The sequence below is a fragment of the Takifugu rubripes genome, chromosome 11 (assembly GCF_901000725.2).
Source record: "Takifugu rubripes chromosome 11, fTakRub1.2, whole genome shotgun sequence".
Taxonomy (NCBI): Eukaryota; Metazoa; Chordata; class Actinopteri; order Tetraodontiformes; family Tetraodontidae; genus Takifugu; species Takifugu rubripes.
This window is the reverse complement of record NC_042295.1, coordinates 14,422,547-14,443,000: the sequence shown is the minus strand read 5'-3', so window position 1 is coordinate 14,443,000 and position 20,454 is coordinate 14,422,547. Positions and strand designations below refer to the sequence as shown.

The 20,454-nt window shown below is 46.5% G+C and overlaps 2 protein-coding genes across 3 annotated transcripts; both read right to left on the bottom strand.

Moving 5' to 3' along the window:
* Nucleotides 1-526: 526 nt before the first annotated feature.
* Nucleotides 527-5,773, bottom strand: LOC101062479 (sushi domain-containing protein 6). The gene is made up of 5 exons (XM_011608718.2): nucleotides 5,505-5,773; nucleotides 3,329-3,435; nucleotides 2,670-2,873; nucleotides 1,870-2,014; nucleotides 527-1,757 (listed from the first exon to the last, which is right to left on the bottom strand). The coding sequence occupies exons 2-5, from the start codon at nucleotides 3,420-3,422 to the stop codon at nucleotides 1,430-1,432; spliced, it is 771 nt and encodes a 256-aa protein (XP_011607020.1). The 5' UTR covers nucleotides 3,423-3,435; nucleotides 5,505-5,773; the 3' UTR covers nucleotides 527-1,429.
* A 2,082-nt stretch (nucleotides 5,774-7,855) lies between these two features.
* pak4 (p21 protein (Cdc42/Rac)-activated kinase 4) lies at nucleotides 7,856-19,504 on the bottom strand. Of its 2 annotated transcripts, none has more exons than XM_011608717.2 (11): nucleotides 19,350-19,504; nucleotides 14,382-14,618; nucleotides 13,992-14,215; nucleotides 13,033-13,234; nucleotides 12,541-12,771; nucleotides 11,770-12,228; nucleotides 11,450-11,583; nucleotides 11,009-11,135; nucleotides 10,648-10,773; nucleotides 10,414-10,548; nucleotides 7,856-10,317 (listed from the first exon to the last, which is right to left on the bottom strand). In XM_011608717.2, the coding sequence occupies exons 2-11, from the start codon at nucleotides 14,580-14,582 to the stop codon at nucleotides 10,162-10,164; spliced, it is 1,995 nt and encodes a 664-aa protein (XP_011607019.2). In that variant the 5' UTR covers nucleotides 14,583-14,618; nucleotides 19,350-19,504; the 3' UTR covers nucleotides 7,856-10,161. The 2 variants fall into 2 exon arrangements, with proteins under 2 accessions (XP_011607019.2, XP_011607018.2); XM_011608716.2 differs by lacking the exon at nucleotides 19,350-19,504 and adding an exon at nucleotides 15,918-16,262.
* Between the last annotated feature and the right edge of the window lie 950 nt (nucleotides 19,505-20,454).

Below are 20,454 nucleotides of genomic sequence, written 5' to 3'. Positions count from 1 at the left end.
AAACGTCCCGGGCCATTGTGAAACGGTGACGTTTAATGAGGAGCCTTTCGTTCGTTTTGGTTTTTACTTTACTAGTTTTTTGGAGGTTTTTTTTAAAAATTCAGTCGTGCACGTTGGCTCGCTCCACTTCAGCGTGGTCAAATATAATGTGCAGATAAAAACGTTCAAATGGAGAAGCCACACGCACAAAGAACAAACGGCATTAACACATTTGGACTCATGTAGTTCCCACCAGTATTAGGAAATAGTGGTCATGTAACATCAGTAACATCCATTCATCAACCTACTTCTTGTTTTTGTTCTAACTGGAAACACACCCAGGACTCAGAGTGTGCAGAAACAGTGCGGAACACAGGAGCCACCCTGTCTGTACTCACCATTTTACAGTAAACCTGTGGACATTTAAATCAGCTGTTCGGTCTGTTGGTCTCTTTACGCGTTGCAGGCACCTTTACGGGTTGATGAAGATCTCTTTACCTTCTTTCACTGCTCAATATTTCGCTTGTCTCAGAAATCAAATGCCAGATGAAACGTTTCGACGTTTATTTGTTACACTTTTTTTTGCATTAATACATGTACAAAGAATTCTCTTAAGTAATACAAATTACATAATATAGAGATGCAATCTTATAAAATACAATACATTCAAGGTCTGCAAAGGTGTCAGTTTGGCTGCAGAGTTTAAAGAGAAGCAGGAAGTTGCTGTGTCAAACGTTTGACCAAATAAATAATGGGACGCTTTTGCGTTAATTCATTCGTTCTGTCTTTTAAAATGATTTCCATACGTTTTCACCAGATTTTAAGCGAGCGTGGCAGCAAGCTGTCGGGTTCACAACGCGACACCACAATTCCGTTACACTTGTAGCGAAACAAAAACATGTCTGGAACAAACGGGGTTCCTGCAGCACCCCACTGACGTCACCGAGGAATCCTCGAGCTGCCCCATCACTGACGTGACCCATCACTGACGGGAACCATAAACGTCTCCAGGAGAACACTGAAAACACACACAGGCACTTACACGTTTACATTACTGCGGTCCTGGTCCACACTGAGGTTGGCTAATGTTACACAAAATCTCCTTAACGAGGGTTAAAACCACATCATTGTTACTTAAGGCCAAAGGTAGCTTTGATTCCTGGAGGCTTTCAGGCCAGCAGTTCCCTCGTCTGTCACACACATTCATATAAGACACACAACACTCAAATAATCATCGTTAAATATACTTCAGTGGTGTCTGACTGGGGAGACCCCGTCAGAATGTTTAAAACGTGTGAAAGGACAAGCGTCCCAGTGCTGATGAGCTGGAGTCCATCGGGACAGCGTCCAGGTTTTCCTCCAACACGGTTTTTCTGCAGAGCTCAAATTCTGCATCAATTAGCTGCTGATCAAAGTTGTGCCTCAAAAACACCACCGCAGTCTGTGTCCATCAGGTGTCCTTGTCCTCTGTCAGGGGGTGGAGCTCCCGGATGTCCCCTTCGCCCGTCCTGTCCCTGGAACGCGATGAGTGCACCTCCTCGTAAGGCGGGGGGGCGTTGTCGGGGCTCTGGCTGGACAGCAGCGGGTGGTGGCTGCCGCCCGCTCGAGACGCCTGAAGGCTGCTGGGAGACTCCTGGGACAGCAGGAGCTGGGTCGGCCCCGGCGCCGAGGAGGTGGGGAGGCGCTGCCCCCAGCTGCCGTATACCGCCTCCTCGTAGGAGGGGAGCGAGACAGGAAGTCCGTCCACCATCAGGTCCAGCTGGTCCGAGGAGCGCCGACTGCAGAGACAGAGCGTTACTGTAGACAAGGAATCTCTTTCTACCTTCAAAAACCCCAAATAAAAGGTAGAAACGGCGTAATGTTGGGATTTAGTGGAGATCTTCGTCCTACCTGTGTGACTGACAAGGTAAGAGGCGGGACTTAATGACCAGACAGGCGGTGGTGGTGAGGAGAAAGATGGACATGCCCACCGCCGTGGTGGCCATGCTGGGCATGGAGTCGTTGAATCTACCGTCAGCGTTCACGTTGGGACCCTCTGAAACACGAAGAATTAAAGAAAATTAAAGAAAAACTACGATCTGCCGTCTCTGCACACGGACACTCAGCGGTGCGCAAAAGACTTTTTTCAGTTCCACAATGGGCAGAATGTGCGGTGTCCTTTTTTTAACATTTTTATGTAAGCGTGACAAAAATCATTCACACGATATAATCGTCTCGCAGAAATTTCTGTCGCCGAATAAATCGATGGCGTGTCTAATTATAACCTCTGCAGCTGATTGGTTAGACTTGCAGACGCCTTGGCTCCGTTCTGCGGACACGGTTTCTGCTAGTGATGCAATTCTGTGCCCATGACAGTGGTTTCCATGACAAAGAGGAAACGATCGGTGGTTAATATGATGGCTTAGCCTGCTTCCTCCTTCCACTTCCTGTCAGAGCGGGCTGGGGTAAATGTAGCAGAGGAAGCTGGGAACTGGTGTGGGGAACTCAGAGCTTTTGGTTCTCCTGCAGAGGTTCTGACAGCATCTGGAAACCTCTGTTAACTAGGCCAAAAGATAAACGTGAGCTGCCGCCACGTTGCCACTAAACCTAAATGCACCAACATAATAGATTCTTAACAGATCCTCATTATACCCGGCTCATAAATTAGACGAGAAGGCAACGTGACGTAAGAATCCCCCCCGATTTCTCACCTTTAATGGGGATGCAGGCGGGTATGGAAGGCTGCCATTTCCCATGGCGACACCGGGAGACACGGACCTTGCTGCTGATGTGGTAACCAGGCTCACAGAAGAAATGGATGGTGCTCTTCGTGAAGAAGCCTTGACACGGGGATGGATCGCAGCGGAACCCTCCATGTTCTGGTACCAGAGGGTGAGAACAGTTGCTGAGCCTGCCTGCAGGAACATCGGAGGCTTTGGTTAATCATTGTAGAGCAAATTCCTGGTGGGTTTTAGAACGAGGACACAAAAGCAAAACTATCCAAGGCGGCACGTAGGGGGCCTGGAAGGCACCAGATGACTCAAAATTGGGTTTAAAGAAAGATAAAGATTTAAGGAGGCTACATCTGCCCATGCAGCAAACGCTGTTTACCACTTCCTTTACTTGCCACCAAACGTCTGCATCTGCAGAATCAGAGAAAATGATGGCCCCACATGCTCCCTAACCCAAACCATCTACACAGGAAGGAAGAGGGTCCAGTCAGAGTCTGAGAGTGGCCGATTACTCAACGCCTGCGGAAGAGTGTCAGCATTTGAAGTAAACGCTGGCTCTGTAGGCGTTTCACAATGAATTCCGCGTCAGTCGGAACTGATACACGTAATGACTGAAACAGAAAATTAATGGCAATTACCTGAAGCGAGGAGCGGCGTGGAGATCAAGAAGAGAATTCCGCAGAACCCGCCGACGTGACCACACGCCCGTGGATGCAGGAGTGGCCCAGACATCAAACAAGAGTTCCTGCAGGGAAAGATGCTGGGTCAGTTCTCTGGAGGCACACCTCCCGGTTCCTCCGGGAGCGGCGCTCTCGCCCAGCGAAACAATGGAAACAACAGAACCACGACGACCCAGACGGGGTTTCATATCAACAGCAGCTGTCAGCGGCGGGACTTTATCGGGTCAAATGCCACGGTGTCTGTGGTTTGGCGCTTTCTGCTCAGGAGACACGACAGTCATCTGTGGAGCACCCGGGGGAGCGCCCCCTCCCTTAGAGTGCCAGGCTCTCTCATGCACGCACACACGCACACACACACACACATTAAAGTGATTTAAGAACCACAGTTTCAAAGCTGCATCTTGTGTGACCACATTCTGCGTGGGCTCCACGTCTGAGTCATCTCAGCCCTCTGTGAATTCAGGACTTCAGCTGTGATGGTTTACAAAGCCGAGACGAGACGAAGGTGGAATTTCGGGTTTAAAAGCCAAAACCCCTGGTTCCCGTGACGATCGCGCGTCGCCCCGCTGGTTCTGGCGACACTGAGAATCGCTCCACGCCGCCACCTAAACGTCTCCGGCACGTCTGAAATGTCAGATATCCTCAGCGGGAATGAAAAGGTGCTGCTCTGTCACTGATGATTAAAGGCTGCCGACAACAGGAGTGACGGCCTGTCTGAGCTGCGTCTGTTGTCCCCGTCTGTTGTCACCTGCCACAGCCCTCTGTTTGGGGCAAACAGGGGCAGCGCGGGGCAGTTTGTGAAGTGATGACACCACAAACTGCATCTACAGAATTTCCCAGAAAACACAACATGCTGCCTGATGTCAGAGGGAGAGCTGAAACCACAAAGCCACGGGAGTTTGGGAACGCCCGGAAGCCTGTTTGGATTCATTTCCAGCTCGTAGGCAGCAATGTGCATGTGCACGTACACTCACCCACTGAACCACAGTTCTCTGGTTGATCAGTATCTATGGAGATGACTGCTACGCTGCCACGTTGAACTTTGCTCTCAAAAACATACGTGGGCTATTCTTAGATATCCTTGTTATGCACTGGGGGGGGGAAAATGATGGGAAATGACAAGATGAGCCTGAAACTCCCACAAAACCAGCGTGAAAACAAGCTGCCGCTCAAACGATCGCTCTGTAAATGTGCCCTGCCGTTCAGCAAAGAGGACTCGGACCAGTTTCGGGGAATAAAAAAGTTTCTCAATCAAATTTCCTTGAATGTACTGGTTTGAATAGAGAGAAATGGTGACTCTGCGGCTTTAGGGCCCAAAAAGCAAAGCACAACGCGGCCGCACAATGTAACTGCTGATGTTGCGTTACGTACAGAGTGTGTCAACCAGCCATTGTTACCTTGCTCTCTATGATTAAAACATAAATAAGGATTTCAGGTAAACAGCTGCTTGGCTAAAAGCAGGAACACATTTAGTTTACACTTTATTTTATATTCTATATGCAACTTATAATGTGGCTGAAACGTCACGTGTATAGTGGCTTTTCAGTGTGTTTTTTTTTTCTTTAATCAAATGTGTTTTACCCAAATATTAAGATCACAACACTTTGGATATTAATGGAATGTCCTAGCGAGGAGAGTTGTGCAGGTTCCTTTATGTCATTTAATAATGACAAATTCTCTCTCATCCCTAAACACGAATCAATGGAACTTTGAAAGGCTTATGAGCATTTGATGCTTCTTGTTCCTCAGCAACAGTCTATCAGCGTAAGAGGCTTCGCGGAGGCAGAAGATTAAACTATTAAACGGGTTCTCTCATAAATGCAGCCAAATTCCGACTTCAGCTTCACGTTTAAGCTTCCGTTGTTATTAAAAATAACAAGTTTATTGGCTGAACTTTAGCCAATTGGACAGGGGGCGCTTATTATTATTACAATTATAATTATAATAGTTGTTGTGAAGAATAATAACAAGCGTTATTACTATTATTATTTACACCACACAGGCCTAAAGCAGACTAAAGAGCGACCTTCCCGATGTCAGATTGAACGATTATCTGCTGAGACATGCAGGTAAATTAACTCCATCTCGCCTTTAGGTGATTGAAAGGAGACATTTACATGCAGAAACATCTCACCTGGCGGTGGCTACAGAACCAGCGGCGGCGCTTTCCGGAACGGAGGCGTCTGTCGGGGCTGCAGCGGAGATCGGGCTGGTTTCGTGCAGACAGATGTGCGGGTGGGCCGTGAGGATGGATCCGGTCCGGATCGGCAGTCCTGCTCAGCAACAGGTCGCACCTTCTCTGCCGCTTCGGCCCTCCTGAGTCACTGATCAGCTGTTTCACCGACGCCCGAGCCTTCCTATTGGTCGCTGGGGGCGGAGAAGCCCCGCCCACTCCGCTTCGTTCTGGAAACGCGCACGCACACACGCCATTTCCTCACTTTTGGTCTTGTCGGATAAATAAGATCAAGAATGGGACCCTTTCCTATGTGATATATATGATTATTGCGATTAGCCCACTAAGCATCAGCACGAGCAGCTTCTGATAGTCCGAAAGGGCCCTACTGGTCTATGGAGGCGCTCCCTTTATGGGCTGACTTACAGTAAAAGCTGAAGAGTTGCTTGGCACTGACGACACAAGTTGGCGGAAGTGTTAGAAATACCCCCTGTGGAGTGGTGTTGCGGCCGAGCGCGTCTCCGTGCGCTCCACGGACGTGGCCGAAGGTTGCAGCTCCTCATGCAGGATGTGGTCACCCGGGAGGGCCCGTTTAGTCACGCTGATGAAGAATGAGCTCATTCCGGCATCAGCTGCCTGAGTATGAAGTAGGTAGTTGGTAAATAACTTAATCATCACGAAAGAAGGATCCTTGGTCGTCTGGTTCGTGTTTACAGCAGAACAAAAAGGGAATAAACCAGTGATGCTTTTACAACAATCATTTTAAAGGACAGAAAACAGACAAGGATGACTTTTGCAAAAGCTGTATTTGCAAAAAAAAAGTACTTTTTCATGTAAAGGCTATGTATATATATATATATAATTATTGTATTTTACAATACCAGTGACGTCAACAATACACAAACAGGAAATGCTGCAATGCTTCGACAAAATAAGAGTCTGATGGGTGAAGCGGTCCGTCAACAGTGGTACCAAACGATGGTCACCTCCGAGAATATTCCCAACAAAGTATCAAGATGCTGGTGAAAGGCACTTGAATCCTCAACAGGCACCAGAGTTTCACTTCTGCTACTCTAAATCTTTTCAGGAAGCTCTGTAGCACAAAGTCATTCAATAAAATATCCCCCCGTAAAATAGATACCATCTGTTGGAGTCCGAAAAATGACTTTCACATTTTTGACTTTAGCCGAGCCGATTATTAATGTTTAAGACCCAAAGCAGTGTAAAACGATACAGTTCGTACTTTAAACTGTTATTAAAGCCTTTTATGGGATGTGAAATGAGCGATGGAGGCGTCACCACAGCACGCTCGATCACACGTTGTCCGCTACATCCTCTCTGCTTCACTAACGCACCCAAAAATAGGTCATCACACACGTGCACAACTTTATGCCGACAGTGAAATTAGATCATCCCAGTTCTGATCAAAATAAAGGATTCTTCCATCTAGTCCAATACACAGGATACAATAATAGTACTAAAAAAGGCTGAAGCAATTACAAGAGAGCACTCATTTACTCACAGGGGGAGGGGGGGGGCTCTAGAGCTTTCAGATGTTGCGCAATTTAGGGAGCGTTTCATTTCATCGGATCAGATCGTGGCGTGACCCCTGACCTTTGTGTCGGTACCGGTCAGAACAGTGAAAGTACAGAACAGCAGGGATTGAAATTCAGCTGGTGCTTCTAAGAAAGGGAAGGAGTCGGGAAACGGAGCTCAAAGCCTCGACGATTCCCGACAACGCCGCCGGGAACTTTGGATCCCGCCGCAGCTAAATGCGTCGCTCACAGCAATTCGATTTGTAAATGTTTAAAAATGAGCTCACTAAGAATTCCGAGCGTACCGAGGCCTGTAAATGAGTGGCGAAATCTGTACCAGCAGCTGTAAATGTGTCGACGGTGACGCAGATCGGCCACAAACACCAACGTGAGCGTCAGAAACGAAGAAAAGAAAGAGCGGGATCGTACCCGTTCCTTCAGCGTTCAGGACTGAATTACGATGACGTCTCCAGATTTTTACACACCGGTATTTGCACGCGTCTCGGCAGATACGGGTCACGGCCTCAGTTTTACGGCCCGCTCATTAAGGCCATAAACCTCGATAGCTGGATGAATGTCAACACTAGAATCAGATGTTTGCTGTCATTACGGAGGCCACTTTGTGTCATAAGTCACTTCTGTCCAGGATGAGTCAACTTTAGGGCACGGAGGAGGATTCCTGGAAGGAAGTCCCTAAATTTCCCCGTGTTCTGAGGTCAGAAGCACAGATAGTCCTGTCTGGTCGGCCATCACGCCTTCACATTATTGAACAAGACATTTACACAATTAGTATTTTATTGTAACACATGTCCTTTAAGTCACACTGGAATAAACAACACTTGCCTTTTTTTCTTTTCTTTTTTTTTTAAATCATCTGATTTGTTAGCACTCACACAAGGCCCGACGACTCCTGCACTTTCACACAATACTCTAGAAAAGCGAAAGCATGGCAACACCGTCACTTTGTGTCTGATCTGTCTACACAACAGAAGCAGAAACCCTCTTAGTTGTACCTCTGGCATTCTGCAGACTAAAGGTTGCCCTTCTCAACGGCGGGAAGCGTCTAAAGGGTGAAAAACAGGTTTTCTTCGAGGGGGTGGAGAGATTAGTCAAATAAATAACTGATGAACAGAGGAAGCTTTGTGCCGTGGCTGAAGATAAAGGCAGAAAAGGGGATTCTGCATGCTTCCGTTAGGTTACATCAGGGTGGCCTCGACTTTGATTCTGTCATATTTACACTAAAAGGGAGGTTTATTACAGAAATATTGGTCATAAGTTCAAAAGACTGTGATTGGTGCTCCGACTTTGTCAGGAGACAGAAATATAATGTTACGCAGATAGATTTTAAAAATATCATTAACATAGCTTAGGCATAGAGGAGGCGTTTAGAAGCTAAATGCTGGGTTTATCTGCTGTTGTCGTTCCAGTGTGCTGTCCAGTGTGTTCTAATGCGTTTTTAGAGGATGGAGACAAAACTCGGGGTTCGTCGGCCCCAGCTGGGCTTGAATCGCGCCGATGTGCAATGGTGTCCGGAAAAAGGGATTCTTTAAATGTGTGCATTCTAGCAGCTAGTGTTCAGTGTGAATCTCAATCCTGGTCCGACCGCTCCTTTATACAACAGCCGACCTCCACGTCAGGGGAGACGTGAGATCTTCGGCCCAGAGATATCTATACACAGTTGTTTCCCTTGCCTATCTAATCCACCTATGTTATGCTTAGTCATCTAGATTCAGAGCTCCTTTCCCTGTTGGCACCTGAGTGTTTGTGTGAAGCCTGTGCATGTGGGGGATCGGTCACCACGGAGTCTAATCAGGAAGCTAGTTAGAGAGCTCTTCACAGCATGCGTAAAATGGACGCAGGACGATAAAAACGTGTAGTGGTGTATAAAAAGCAAAACACTCGCCTTTAAAGCGTGCCGACTGTTGTTTGTTCAGAACTATTAGGTTGTGAAGTGACGTATCTCTATCAGCTAGACTAGTTAACAAAACTAAAGTGGAGAGACAGGAGTATGTTAGCAACAGTTAAGATTCCTTTTCTCACTCTCCTTTAGAGCTCTCTCCTGCTTGCCTGACCACAAACGTTCTGGTCTGATGGAATCCTCCGGCAGTCGACAGCAACAACGGTGTGTTTGCTGGAGTCCCTCGAGTGCAGTATCTCTCTCTGCTTGACAGTGCTTAAGAAATCAACACATATCGGTCTAATATAAAGTAGAAGGCAATTAAAACCATCACAAAGTTGATAGTAAAACATAAATCAAAACGGATATATCTCTCTATGCTTATTGTACAAACACAGAAAAATAATATAGAAATAAAAGAAACTTTAAAAAAAAAAAAACAACAACTCCAGTGTTGACTTAGTGTATGTTTGTTTACAACAGGAAGTTAGTAGATATATGGCTGCAAAATTAAGTCCATGTAACTCAGTTTAGTGTAAAAAGAATCTTCCCTCAGTAGTAAGGTCTGGGTGTAGCGAGACGTGAGTCTGGGATCTGTCCGTGAGAGAAGCCTTGGTAGCCAGAAATCCAGCTTTGAAACTGTCAGGGAGTTGTAAATGTTGTTCTGTCGCTTAAATTGGTCAATAAACCCACAGTTCCTTCAAAGCACCCGATGTGCAAAACCCCGACACACACATGAATATCCAGGCAAGGTCCACACGGAGAGGAACGACCAGCCATAGTCCTTCAACCTTCCAGCTCAGTCCCCTTAATAAAATTATAAGGTGAAATACGCCTGCCTGATGAGCAAGCTGCTGCTTTTTCTGGTCTTCTCTCTCCAAGAAAGTGTTGGCATCAGACCTCCACACACACACTCACACACACACACACACACACACACACACACTCACATACTGTTATTGCCTCTAAATACGGGAATGCTCTCCCCACAGTGATTCACATAAGAAGAATACTCCTGCACACCCTCTTCACACTGCAGTCCAGACCAAACTTTACCCGAAACATCGACCACTTGCCCCTGACCTATGACCCCGGTGATATGCTGCTCTGTGTACAGGAGTATTCTGTTCCATCTGAACCTGCCTATGCCACCTCCCGCGGCCTGGAGGTCTTAGTGTTGCATGTCTCATCTCATCCTGTTCTGTCTCATAAGAGGGACGATGCAGGACGGGGGACCCGCCTTCGTCAGGAAGGGGTGTTTGAGGATTTCGCTGGCCACGGCCCTCTGAGCAGGGTCCCGCACCAACATCCGGTCCAAAAAGCCTTTGAGCAGAGGAGAGACCTGAGCAAAATGAGAGAGGGAGACTTACATTCGGTTCTCTTGGAAAAGGAGCAGTTTTATTATTGAACTGTGAAAGAACTAAAAGAGCCAATCTACCTTGTGCAGGTTCTTTAGTTTTGGAGGCAAGTTGTCTCGAATCATTTTCATAGCTTTGAGCGGTGGCTCGTTAAAGTACGGCGGCTCCCCGTCCACCATCTCGATGACCATGATTCCCAGCGACCAGATGTCCACCTGAACACGAGATTTTCAAACGTGGAGCAGCTCTTTTAATATAATAATTGATAGCTGAATATTGCCAGAAATAACGTGAAATCCGAGTGTGAATGTTACCTCTGGTCCATAAGGCAACCTTGAGATGAGCTCAGGAGCCATCCAGTACGGTGTCCCAACCAGAGACTTTCTTTTTTGCACTTCCTTGGACACCTGGGCACAGAAGCCAAAGTCCGACAGCTTCACCTGTGGACAAAAACAAACCTTTTATAAATGATGAAAAGAGACAGGCTCCGAAAATGGTTTCATTTGGTGTAAATGGTGCAAGATGATGCATTTTACCCACTTATCATTAAAGTCAATTTTCAAAGAATTAAGAAATTTAATCCAACTATATTAAAGTCCATTAACACTCCTACTACAAAAGCAACTCAGATGTAGCTGGTTGTTCTGGAATTAGAGCAGAAGAAAACCAACATACACGGCCATCGTGAGTGAGAAGGATGGAGTCACTCTTGATGTCTCTGTGGATAACGCCCTGTTTGTGGAGGACAGATAATGCTTTCAGGACAGACAGGCACACTGTAGCAATCTGCTCCTCGTTCATCCTGAGAGCGGATTAAGACAAAACAGAGACGGGGGTTATTGCTTTTCTACGTGTCAGCATTTGCAGGGGTATCGTGACTGTTGTTTGCATGGTGCACAGGAGCCACAAACACCACAAACAGTTCCCAGTAAGTCAAAGTAAAAAGGCCTCCACGTCTGCATGACTCAGGTCGAGCTACTGCATGGTTACACTGCCCCCTCATGAAAGGAACGGGTGTTGGCAGGACGACTGAGGACCATTTATTGGTAAGACAGTCAAAATGAGGAATGGGGCTTGATCAAATTGCACATATTAAAATACTTCATTAAATCTCACCTTGTGTGTGTCACAATGTCAGTCAGAGCCCCCCCCTCCAGGAACTCCATGACCACCCAGAGCTCATCTCCCACCAGGTAGCTGTTGTACATCTCCACCACATTCTCATGATGATAGTCCCGCATGATTACGACCTTTAGAAATTGACAGATTAAAATATTCATTATTAAACATGAAACACAACCTCACATGAGAAGGCACTATCAAATCTTCTAATCTATCAGCAAACAATAGCATTTTAAAATCTGAGAAGACGGTTGCACCAGATTTACTGACTTTGCAAGGGTCTACATGATAATAACAAAGTGAATATACATTACCTCATTGAAGAGCAGTTCTCTACGCTGCTGCTTCCTCAGGTCCATCTTCTTCACCGCCACCAATTTCCCCGTGGTCTTGACCGTGGCGATACACACGATTCCGGTGGACCCCTCTCCTATTTTAATGTAGTTGTCCAAATAGGTCCGTGGATCGCCAGGATCCACCACCATTTGTAGCGCCGCTCTGAACTGCTCATGAGAAACTCTCTGGGGCTCTCGTTGCGGCGATCTGCCCTGGGGCGGAGCGCCCGACGATGGGGGCCCATGTGGCACAGGGGGCCGTGGGGCCGGAACGCTGGGGTGCGGTGTGTGTGGATGATGGCTACTGTCGGGGGTGAGGCTTGGTTGTGAAGTATGATGAGCGTGAGGGTGGCCTGGAGGAGGCTTGGAGGTGGAAGACCCTCGGGAGGAGCTGCCTGAGGGGCCATTTTGAGGGGAGGATTCCTGGTGTCGAACAGTCTTGAAGAGACGGTCACAAGAATAAATAACGTTACAAGATCTGAATGGAAATTACAGCAACGTCTACTTTATTACCTGCCCAAAAAACATAAGACAAAATTAATGTCCTAAATTTTGCATTCAACTTAGGACATGACCTTTAGGAGGGACCAAACTGCCTTCATCGATCATCAAAAAACTCTTGTGACTTAAACTCTTTCTTTGTACTTCTTAAAAGAAAAGGTAAAACCCAATTGAATCCATTGACGCCTAATTGTTGAGATTTGGAGAGCTAAAAAGCCCCCCTCTTTTTGTTAGGACTGTGGTCCTTACCTGTCCTGTTGGACTGCGTCCACCGTCGCTGTCGGTTCTTGGATAGGTGTTAAAGGGTCGCGTGTTCTGTTGGGCTGTCTTCATCACCCCTTCTGTTACAGGGAGATTTGGGGTGCGGATGTTGGGTCCAGACAGGGGCCTCTTATCCCTGGGAGACTGAGGGCTGCCCTCTCGGACCACGTAACTGGACTTTGGCCTGTTGTCAGGTTGATCTCTGTGATCAAACTGCTCCTAAAGACAAGCAGGCCTTTGTTAGAAGGAATTACAGGGAATTTAGAAAAACACAGATCAGCAGCTATATTATATGAAATTAAATATTATGTCAGGGCTATTTGTAAGTTTTTTTCCATCAAGAAATCAGCTTTTTTATTTAAAAAAAAAAAAATCTATTTCACGTACAGTATTTAAAACCTTCAATATGGGAAAATAAAAGACAGCTGTAAAATAAAATAATATTAACAGTTACTGATCAGTCAAGTATGCTTCAGCTACCTGTCCGCGGTCACGGGGACCTCTGTCTCTGTGGGGGGGTGGAGGTGGGCCTGAGCCTGGCCTGTCCCTCTGGTGTCTACCCGGCTCTTGGCCCCGAGGTTGCTGCTGGGGCCGTATGTGGCCGCCTTCGTCCCACTGTGGATGGACTCCACGCTGAGTGTGGCGCGGGTCGGCCCCACCCTGTTCTGGTCTCTGTCGGTCTCTACACGAACAAAGACAAAACTTTCCCCTTGAGTGTGTTGTTGTGAAATGACCATAAGAAAAGAAAAAGTAGAAGCAGGTAACTAGTTTAATCAGGGGCGATTAGTAGTTTTCTCTCCCATGGTGCCGAGCAGACAACACTGGTCCTTTCTGTACTTCTCTCACACAAATTCATGGATACATTGTGTTGTATTAGTATTAGTGTATGTGTGACACTACTTAAGTAGGAATGTCCCAAGTAATTGCTCTCAAGATTCATCGAGATTCTTAATAGGGCGATTCTGAATTGGATTTTTAGATTAAATCTAGAACAATGTTGACGGTTGCTTTTCTGTTCCCCACTTCTGCTGGAAAATAAAGCTGTAAATTTCAAGCAGTGTGATAGAATAGATTTTATGATGTGCCCTGACGACAGCGACGAGACACTTTCCATCTAAAGCTTGTCGTGCAAAGACTTGATACTCAGGAGACATGACTAATATGAGGAACCACATTAAAGGATGACATGCTGAGCTAACTTTCACCTCGGCTCACAGGGAGATGGAAAAAACAAGAGGTCCAGCACAACTACTCTATAACTTAGGCCTACAAATGTCTCTATTAACTGTGAGCAGCACAATAGCGGCTTGCCTGAGCTAGCTTGTGCACTATACCGTAATTTAAGGGGAGTTTATTTAGTCGCTTCAGTAATTTCTGGGTGTCAAATACATAATCACCAGCAAATGACATGCAGTTATAATCATAGTAGGACTACTCACCTGTCATGTCTCTCTGAGTCTGAGTAGTGTCTGTGAATAGGGTCGCCATTTTCCTGTGACATTCCTCTCCCTCCTTCCGTAGAGCTGTAGTCCTTGTGAGGGTGGGTGGGGGGGCTACCGCGTCGCAAGGAGTTGGAGCAAGTCACAGACATGTTGTCAAACTCATCCAGCAGCCACGTAAGGGAGCCATCGGCCCCCACCTTGCTGCTGCCGCGTACAATCGTCTAGAAATTTTGGGAAAAAAAGATGATGGAATTAAGGTGGACACAAGGAACAGGCTAACAGTCATTTATTTTGGTCAATTAAAGGCTTTAATAACTAGTGCAACAGGTCCAGTAAACATAGGCGGCTGCTTCTCCAAAGGTTTCACGCTACTTTTATTTAACTCACCTTTCGTGGCTCCACAGTAGTGATGACATTTGCATCAATGAAGGGTTTCGGCCTTTTGGCTGTGTCTTCTATAAGCGACTGCCATTGCCGAGGCAGCCCTACAAATTTCTGCTCCTGCTCATCGAAGTCTGTGTGGACGCGATGCTCGAAGTTGGACGGAGCAGAGATCTGGATCCGAGACTTCTTCTTCTTGGTAAACATGATGGCAGCTGAAGCAGCTGCAGCCCAGCATCAAACCTTCAGAGAAGGAGAACAAAGCCAAAACGTAAATACAACAGCCTCAAGTGCGCGCGTGACTCTACAAACAGTGACTGCAGTTAAATGAAACCATAATCCTGTGAACGGTGACCCAACATCAGGTGTGGAATCACATTTATCTGAAACACAACCCTGTCAGAAAACTTTAACCTTGTTTTTTTGTCAGTGGGTTTCAAAGGAGACACTCCCAGTAGTCAAACAGGAGCTCGTTAGTGATCAGAGTGTTACGAGCAGAAGAAGAAGCCCCCCTGTGCAGACGGCCGCCAGGCACGACAGGAGTACTGGGATATTTATCCTTAACCACGCCTGCTGCCACCTTCTGCCCTTTCATACCAAGTGTCATCCAATAAGTTTAAAATAAAGGGAAAAAAATGAGTTAGAAAGAAATGGACACCATTGGCTCACACTGTTATGTAAATTCATATTAAAGCACGTGTTCAGACCCTGAACGCTACATAACTAACGATTCTCAAATGACATTACAACCTGGTGACAAATGTCTCATTTGCTCTACGAAAAGGCATTTAAATCACTGCAGAGGCCTGTAATTATTGTCTGGCTGAAACAGCATTACAGACGACGCAACTTCACTGTGGGACGCACCAACTGGACAAAAGCATTGACTTATGAACTCAGAAAAACATTAAAAATAAAGTTTTGGTTTGCATATCAGGACACTCTGTCAATTTCAGCAGTGCTTTTTTAATCTCTTGCAGAATGACCATGAAACATTATATTAGAAAAAACACGAAAGGCTCATATTCAGAATCCCTGCTGGGCTCATTAAGCCAAAACTACAACAGTCTCACGTCACTGGATGACAACAGCTTCAGCCTGAATCCCTCCCTCCGTGTGCCCGTGTGTCACTAACACTTGTGCACCGAGAATGATGACCAGAATAGTGGTGAGCAACAGCTGTCTGGACATTCTGATATCAGCAGCCGGTAACAGGTCGGGGGGAGAAGAGGGCGGAGGTCGAAGCCATGGCCACTCATACATTATGATCCCAGCAGTCCCAGTTATCACCGTGGAAACATCCCATGCCACACTCCCCGTTAGCTCAGTCGCTAGCACCCGTCACATAAGGGGCAAATATTAAAGTATTGACTGGCCGATCCTGCTGTACGACTCTAGCCAGTTTTGTTCTTGCGCCCCACATGAACTTTCTGCAATTGTTTTAACTTCAACTCCTGACTTGGTTTGCGAAGCGTAACACTGGAACACAACGCGACAACGCCGACGTGCACGAATCCCTCGGCTTCTGTCGCGAATACTCACATGAACCCGAGCGAGCCTTTAGCCTGCTGCTAACCGACATCCACCTGATTTCATATCCAAACACAAAACGAGGAGGAAACAAAGTTGCTTCCGCGAAACTCGCCTCGGTCAAATCTCGCGATATCGAAACGAACCGCGGATCAAAGGCGACGAACGTGGACGTGAGAAGAAGAAAAAAAACATGCGTGCAACTTTAAAGCGTTCGGCACGAGCCCGTGATTTTAAACCGTGTCGCATTCCTACGGTTTCAGCGAAACGTGGGCCAGTATCGTGACGTCACCGAATGAAGTGGCGGAGACAGACAGACAGAGAGAGAGAGACAGGCAGAGAGAGAGAGAGAGGGAGAGAGAGACAGAGAGAGAGAGAGGGAGACAGAGAGAGAGAGGGAGACAGACAGTGAGAGGAAGACAGACGGCGAGGGAGACAGATAGACAGAGAAAGGGGGGAGGGAGAGGCAGACAGACAGACAGAGAGGGGGGGAGAGAGGCAGGCAGACAGACAGAGAGAGGGGGGAGAGAAGCAGACAGACAGAGAGAGGGGGGAGAGAGGCAGACAGACAGAGAGAGGGGGAGAGAGGCAGACAGACAGACAGAGGGGGGAGAGAGGCAGACAGACAGACAGAGAGGGGGGGAGAGAGGCAGGCAGACAGACAGAGAGAGGGGGAGAGAGGCAGACAGACAGACAGAGGGGGGAGAGAGGCAGACAGACAGACAGAGGGGGGGAGAGAGGCAGGCAGACAGAGAGAGGGGGGAGAGAAGCAGACAGACAGAGAGAGGGGGGAGAGAAGCAGACAGACAGAGAGAGGGGGGAGAGAGGCAGACAGACAGAGAGAGGGGGGAGAGAAGCAGACAGACAGACAGAGGGGGGAGAGAAGCAGACAGACAGACAGACAGACAGACAGAGATTGATTGATTGAAGTGTAATAACCCTGCGGTCTATAAATGAAATATTTTCTCCTCCCTTCGGTCCCACGTGTCACCTGTTAGGACTCTGATTACTGAGCTCGTTTGAAAAACAAAGGAATTTACTGTTAATCACTATCATTGTGGGTTTTTTCCAGCTATATTAAAAGATTATAATTTAGGCTATAAACTCTACTAATAAATGAATCAAAAAAAGCCTCTGCTAACATAATTTGGTTGATCGGGAAAGAGGGCAAAGTCCGAGAAATACTTGATAAGACACTTTGTTGTTTTGCACTCGATTCCTGGATCCACAAAAATCTCGTGACGTTTAAATTTGAGTTGAAACCCACAGAGACAGGAGGACTCCCCACACATGGAATCAGCACAAGACACCAGAACCACTGATATCACCAGTTCCTCCTGTTATCCAGGGGTCTCTAAAACGGCCTAATAAGCAGAAACAGCTCCACGCATCGTGGGGAGGGACGCAGCAACCTGCCAGTGCCGGAGCGCCGTTCAAACAAAGCTCCCAGTGTTGCAGCCAATGAGGGCTGACTTCCAGGAGCAGGTTCTGGAATGTGGACAGGTCAAAGATAAAGACAGCGGCGGGAGCAAACTTTACCCCCGGACAGCGTTGACTCTGCACAGGACCTTTGGACCTTCCTTTCGCTCACAAACGGGTCACAGAGTCAAGTTCAAGGATAAATTTAGATTTAGAGGTCACCACACTTGCAAAGGGAACAAACAGTCTGCGGACCTGGTAGCTGCTACAGGAAAAACACCAATATTTCAGTATAAAACACTCGCTTTAACCATTTGAAGCCCGTTATTGTCCGTGGCTATTATCCCCGTCCACCCACGGGCCGGTATTATAGATATTAATGTGCGCTCGCTGCAGCAGAACTCTTATCCTCTAATGGATTTGATGGCGCCTGGATGCATTAATATTGTGGTTGAGTGCAGCTTGTCACCATCTTCCTTTGTTTTGGGAACATATTTGTGGTGTGCGTGCCCCAGCACGATCATTTACCTCATTTTTTCCATCATGACTTGCATTGAAAAGTGTCACTTAAAGGGGGAAAAAAGGTTACTTGTCAGTGGTCACTGACTATGTGAAATGGAGGTGTTGTGATTTGAAATGCTTCTGTTTTATGCCTGTGATCTTCAGCACCTCCAGGGTTATGTTGATGTTGGCGGCTGCCTTCATTCCAGAGAGGATTTTTTTTCCCCCTACGAGGCAACAAGCCGGGCCCCTTCTGGTTCCAGTGAAAACCAGAATAACCCCGAGCATTATTTTTCGATTGCTTCGCGTCCGTATCCAAGACCTATTTCACCACAGCAACCTGCCTCCATCCAGCCGACAGGGAAGCTATCGTGCATTCAAATCTAGAAGCAACACTGTTTCCCCTTAATTCCGTGCTCTCCTTTATGAATCTCTGATGTTTTCACCCGTCTATTCGTGGCTTCCAGTTCTGCCGATTCCATTTTTGTCACAGAAATCCACGCCCAGCTATTAGCATCGCCGCCACCTTTTCCTGTAAAACCTGATGCCAGGACACAATGAGACGTTTCAGAACTCTTACGATGCGTCCTCCTTCATCCAGTAAATAATGGAAACTGCTGACACACATCTGCATAAAATGACCCCAACGAAGGGGCCGGTATTGAAAAGATCCCTGAGCTGATCCCTGTTGCTGGTTCTGAGAAACAGCACGTCCAGTTAAAGCCCAGTCCTTCAGTACGACGGCAGCCGGTTTGCGGAGAGAGAACTTTGTGTTTGGTTGTTAAGTGGAACAGAATTTGGTGGGTGACAAAAATATATAATAGTGGAAGCTACAGCTGACAGCAGCCTGCAAGATGGACATTAAAACCTGTAGCTCACATGTAGTAATACAAGTTTGATCAGATTTGTTCTGCAAAGAAGGCAGGATGTTAACTTAAGATTGATGGGGAGAGGCAGCGTGTGGTGGGGGGGTGAGTAGAGACCCCCCAGTACTGAAGCTCTGGCATCCCAGGAATGTGTGCCGAACCCGGATCACGCAACTGGGATGTTACCCGTAATAACACATGAAATCATAGAGAATAAATCAATAACAGGTGTTCTCGGGTGTTTAAAGCTCGCAGCCTGGCGGTGCGAATGCTGTTAAAAGTCTCCAAAACGCGGATTTTTCCCCGTAAACACCCCAATTACATAATGTAAACGTGCATTACATAAAAGAGCTTTAAATGGGCGTTCGTGGGCTGCAGCTCACTAATGTTCGAAACTTTCTTCGCCCCCCGTGTCGCGACACCAGATTTGGACCGGACGCTGTACCCGTCGCCACAGGCGACTTTATTTTACACAACACGAAATAAAGAAAAGCCAAATACAGCACAAACTAAAGAGTGATAGTTTGGCCCCCGAAACGCAGAGTGCAGAGACTTATAAGCAGTTAGCAACTGTTAGCACCAAAACAAGAAGAGCCGCGCCATAAGCTAGCGTTCATCGCCTTTTGCCCAACTACTGTGAAGATAAGTCTTTACTCACCCAAGAACGTCCGGAAAAAATGTTTTTTTGCCACCACTGTGCCGTGAAAATAAGACCGACCTGTCTATAAAACACGCAGACTAAGTTTGGGCAAAGTGTGTAGCATTAGCAAAGTCTCACTTTCCCGACGCCATGTTGAATGGGGAAAAAAGTCTACATCCGGGAAACTGTGGCGCGGCACCATGGCAACCAAATTATCCAGGGATATGCAAGTCAAGTGGATGGGACGAATGTAGCCAATTTTGACCTGAAAATGACATATTACACCTACTAGTAAGCTGTCACAAGAGGAAGACCCCAATGTTTAATGTGATTGTCCAATTTAGGCTATTAAAATTGAGACTTGTTATAGCATGTAGCCATTTTTGATTCCTTAGTATTCTGCTTAGGTTTTTTTGCCTTTGTAGGTCAACAAAACAGCTTTTATTGATTTTATAGATTGTCCCAAACTCACTAGTGTAGGATATTTTGCAGCATGCAGCTCATGATTTCAGACCAACATGTCACTCAATAGCCAAGAGAAATAATCACACTGGTGTGTTATTGTTTTACAAATCATGCTGCACAGCACCGCACCACAGCAGGTTGTACACCAATTCAGTTTGCAGTGGTTTTCTACTTCTAAAATACAATAATAAATGATAGAATATACAAATAGCTAATATAAAAATACAAGATAACCATGTACTATTTTCAGCATTTTTATAATACAGTAACCGATTTTAAATAGATAGAAATGTATGTGCGACCATATGTGCAGCTATTTATGATCAATGCGTCAGTTACGTAACTTAACACGTTGATTTATACGTGCAACTAAACTGACGGACAATAGTGTTGCTCTTTTGTGCCCTTTGTTGCTCTTTTGTGCCCTTTGTTGCTCTTTTGTGCTCTGTCTTTTTGGTTGTGTACAATAAACTGTTGTGAAATGAGTCGGTGTAATACTGCCCTCTAGTGGAGGATGGACGCACTGCTTTACTGGTGGCTCCCACCGTTGGACGGTTTGCTTGTTTGGAATAAAGGATAAGTCATTATACACGGTATTTTGTATGTTGGAATGATTTTTTTAATATATATTTTAAAAATTCATAGATTATAATTGATG

What these genes read in the sequence shown, in the direction of transcription:
- LOC101062479 (XM_011608718.2), bottom strand. Translation starts at nt 3,422, where the DNA reads ATGTCTGGGCCACTCCTGCATCCACGGGCGTGTGGTCACGTCGGCGGG. An exon ending in CGCCTGCATCCCCATTAAAG is followed by an intron (nt 2,015 to 2,669) that starts GTGAGAAATCGG and finishes TTCGTGTTTCAG; the next exon opens with AGGGTCCCAACGTGAACGCT. An exon ending in TTACCTTGTCAGTCACACAG is followed by an intron (nt 1,758 to 1,869) that starts GTAGGACGAAGA and finishes CTGTCTCTGCAG; the next exon opens with TCGGCGCTCCTCGGACCAGC.
- pak4 (XM_011608717.2), bottom strand. Translation starts at nt 14,582, where the DNA reads ATGTTTACCAAGAAGAAGAAGTCTCGGATCCAGATCTCTGCTCCGTCC. An exon ending in GAGAACTGCTCTTCAATGAG is followed by an intron (nt 11,584 to 11,769) that starts GTAATGTATATT and finishes CAATTTCTAAAG; the next exon opens with GTCGTAATCATGCGGGACTA. An exon ending in TTCTCACTCACGATGGCCGT is followed by an intron (nt 10,774 to 11,008) that starts GTATGTTGGTTT and finishes TTTTGTCCACAG; the next exon opens with GTGAAGCTGTCGGACTTTGG.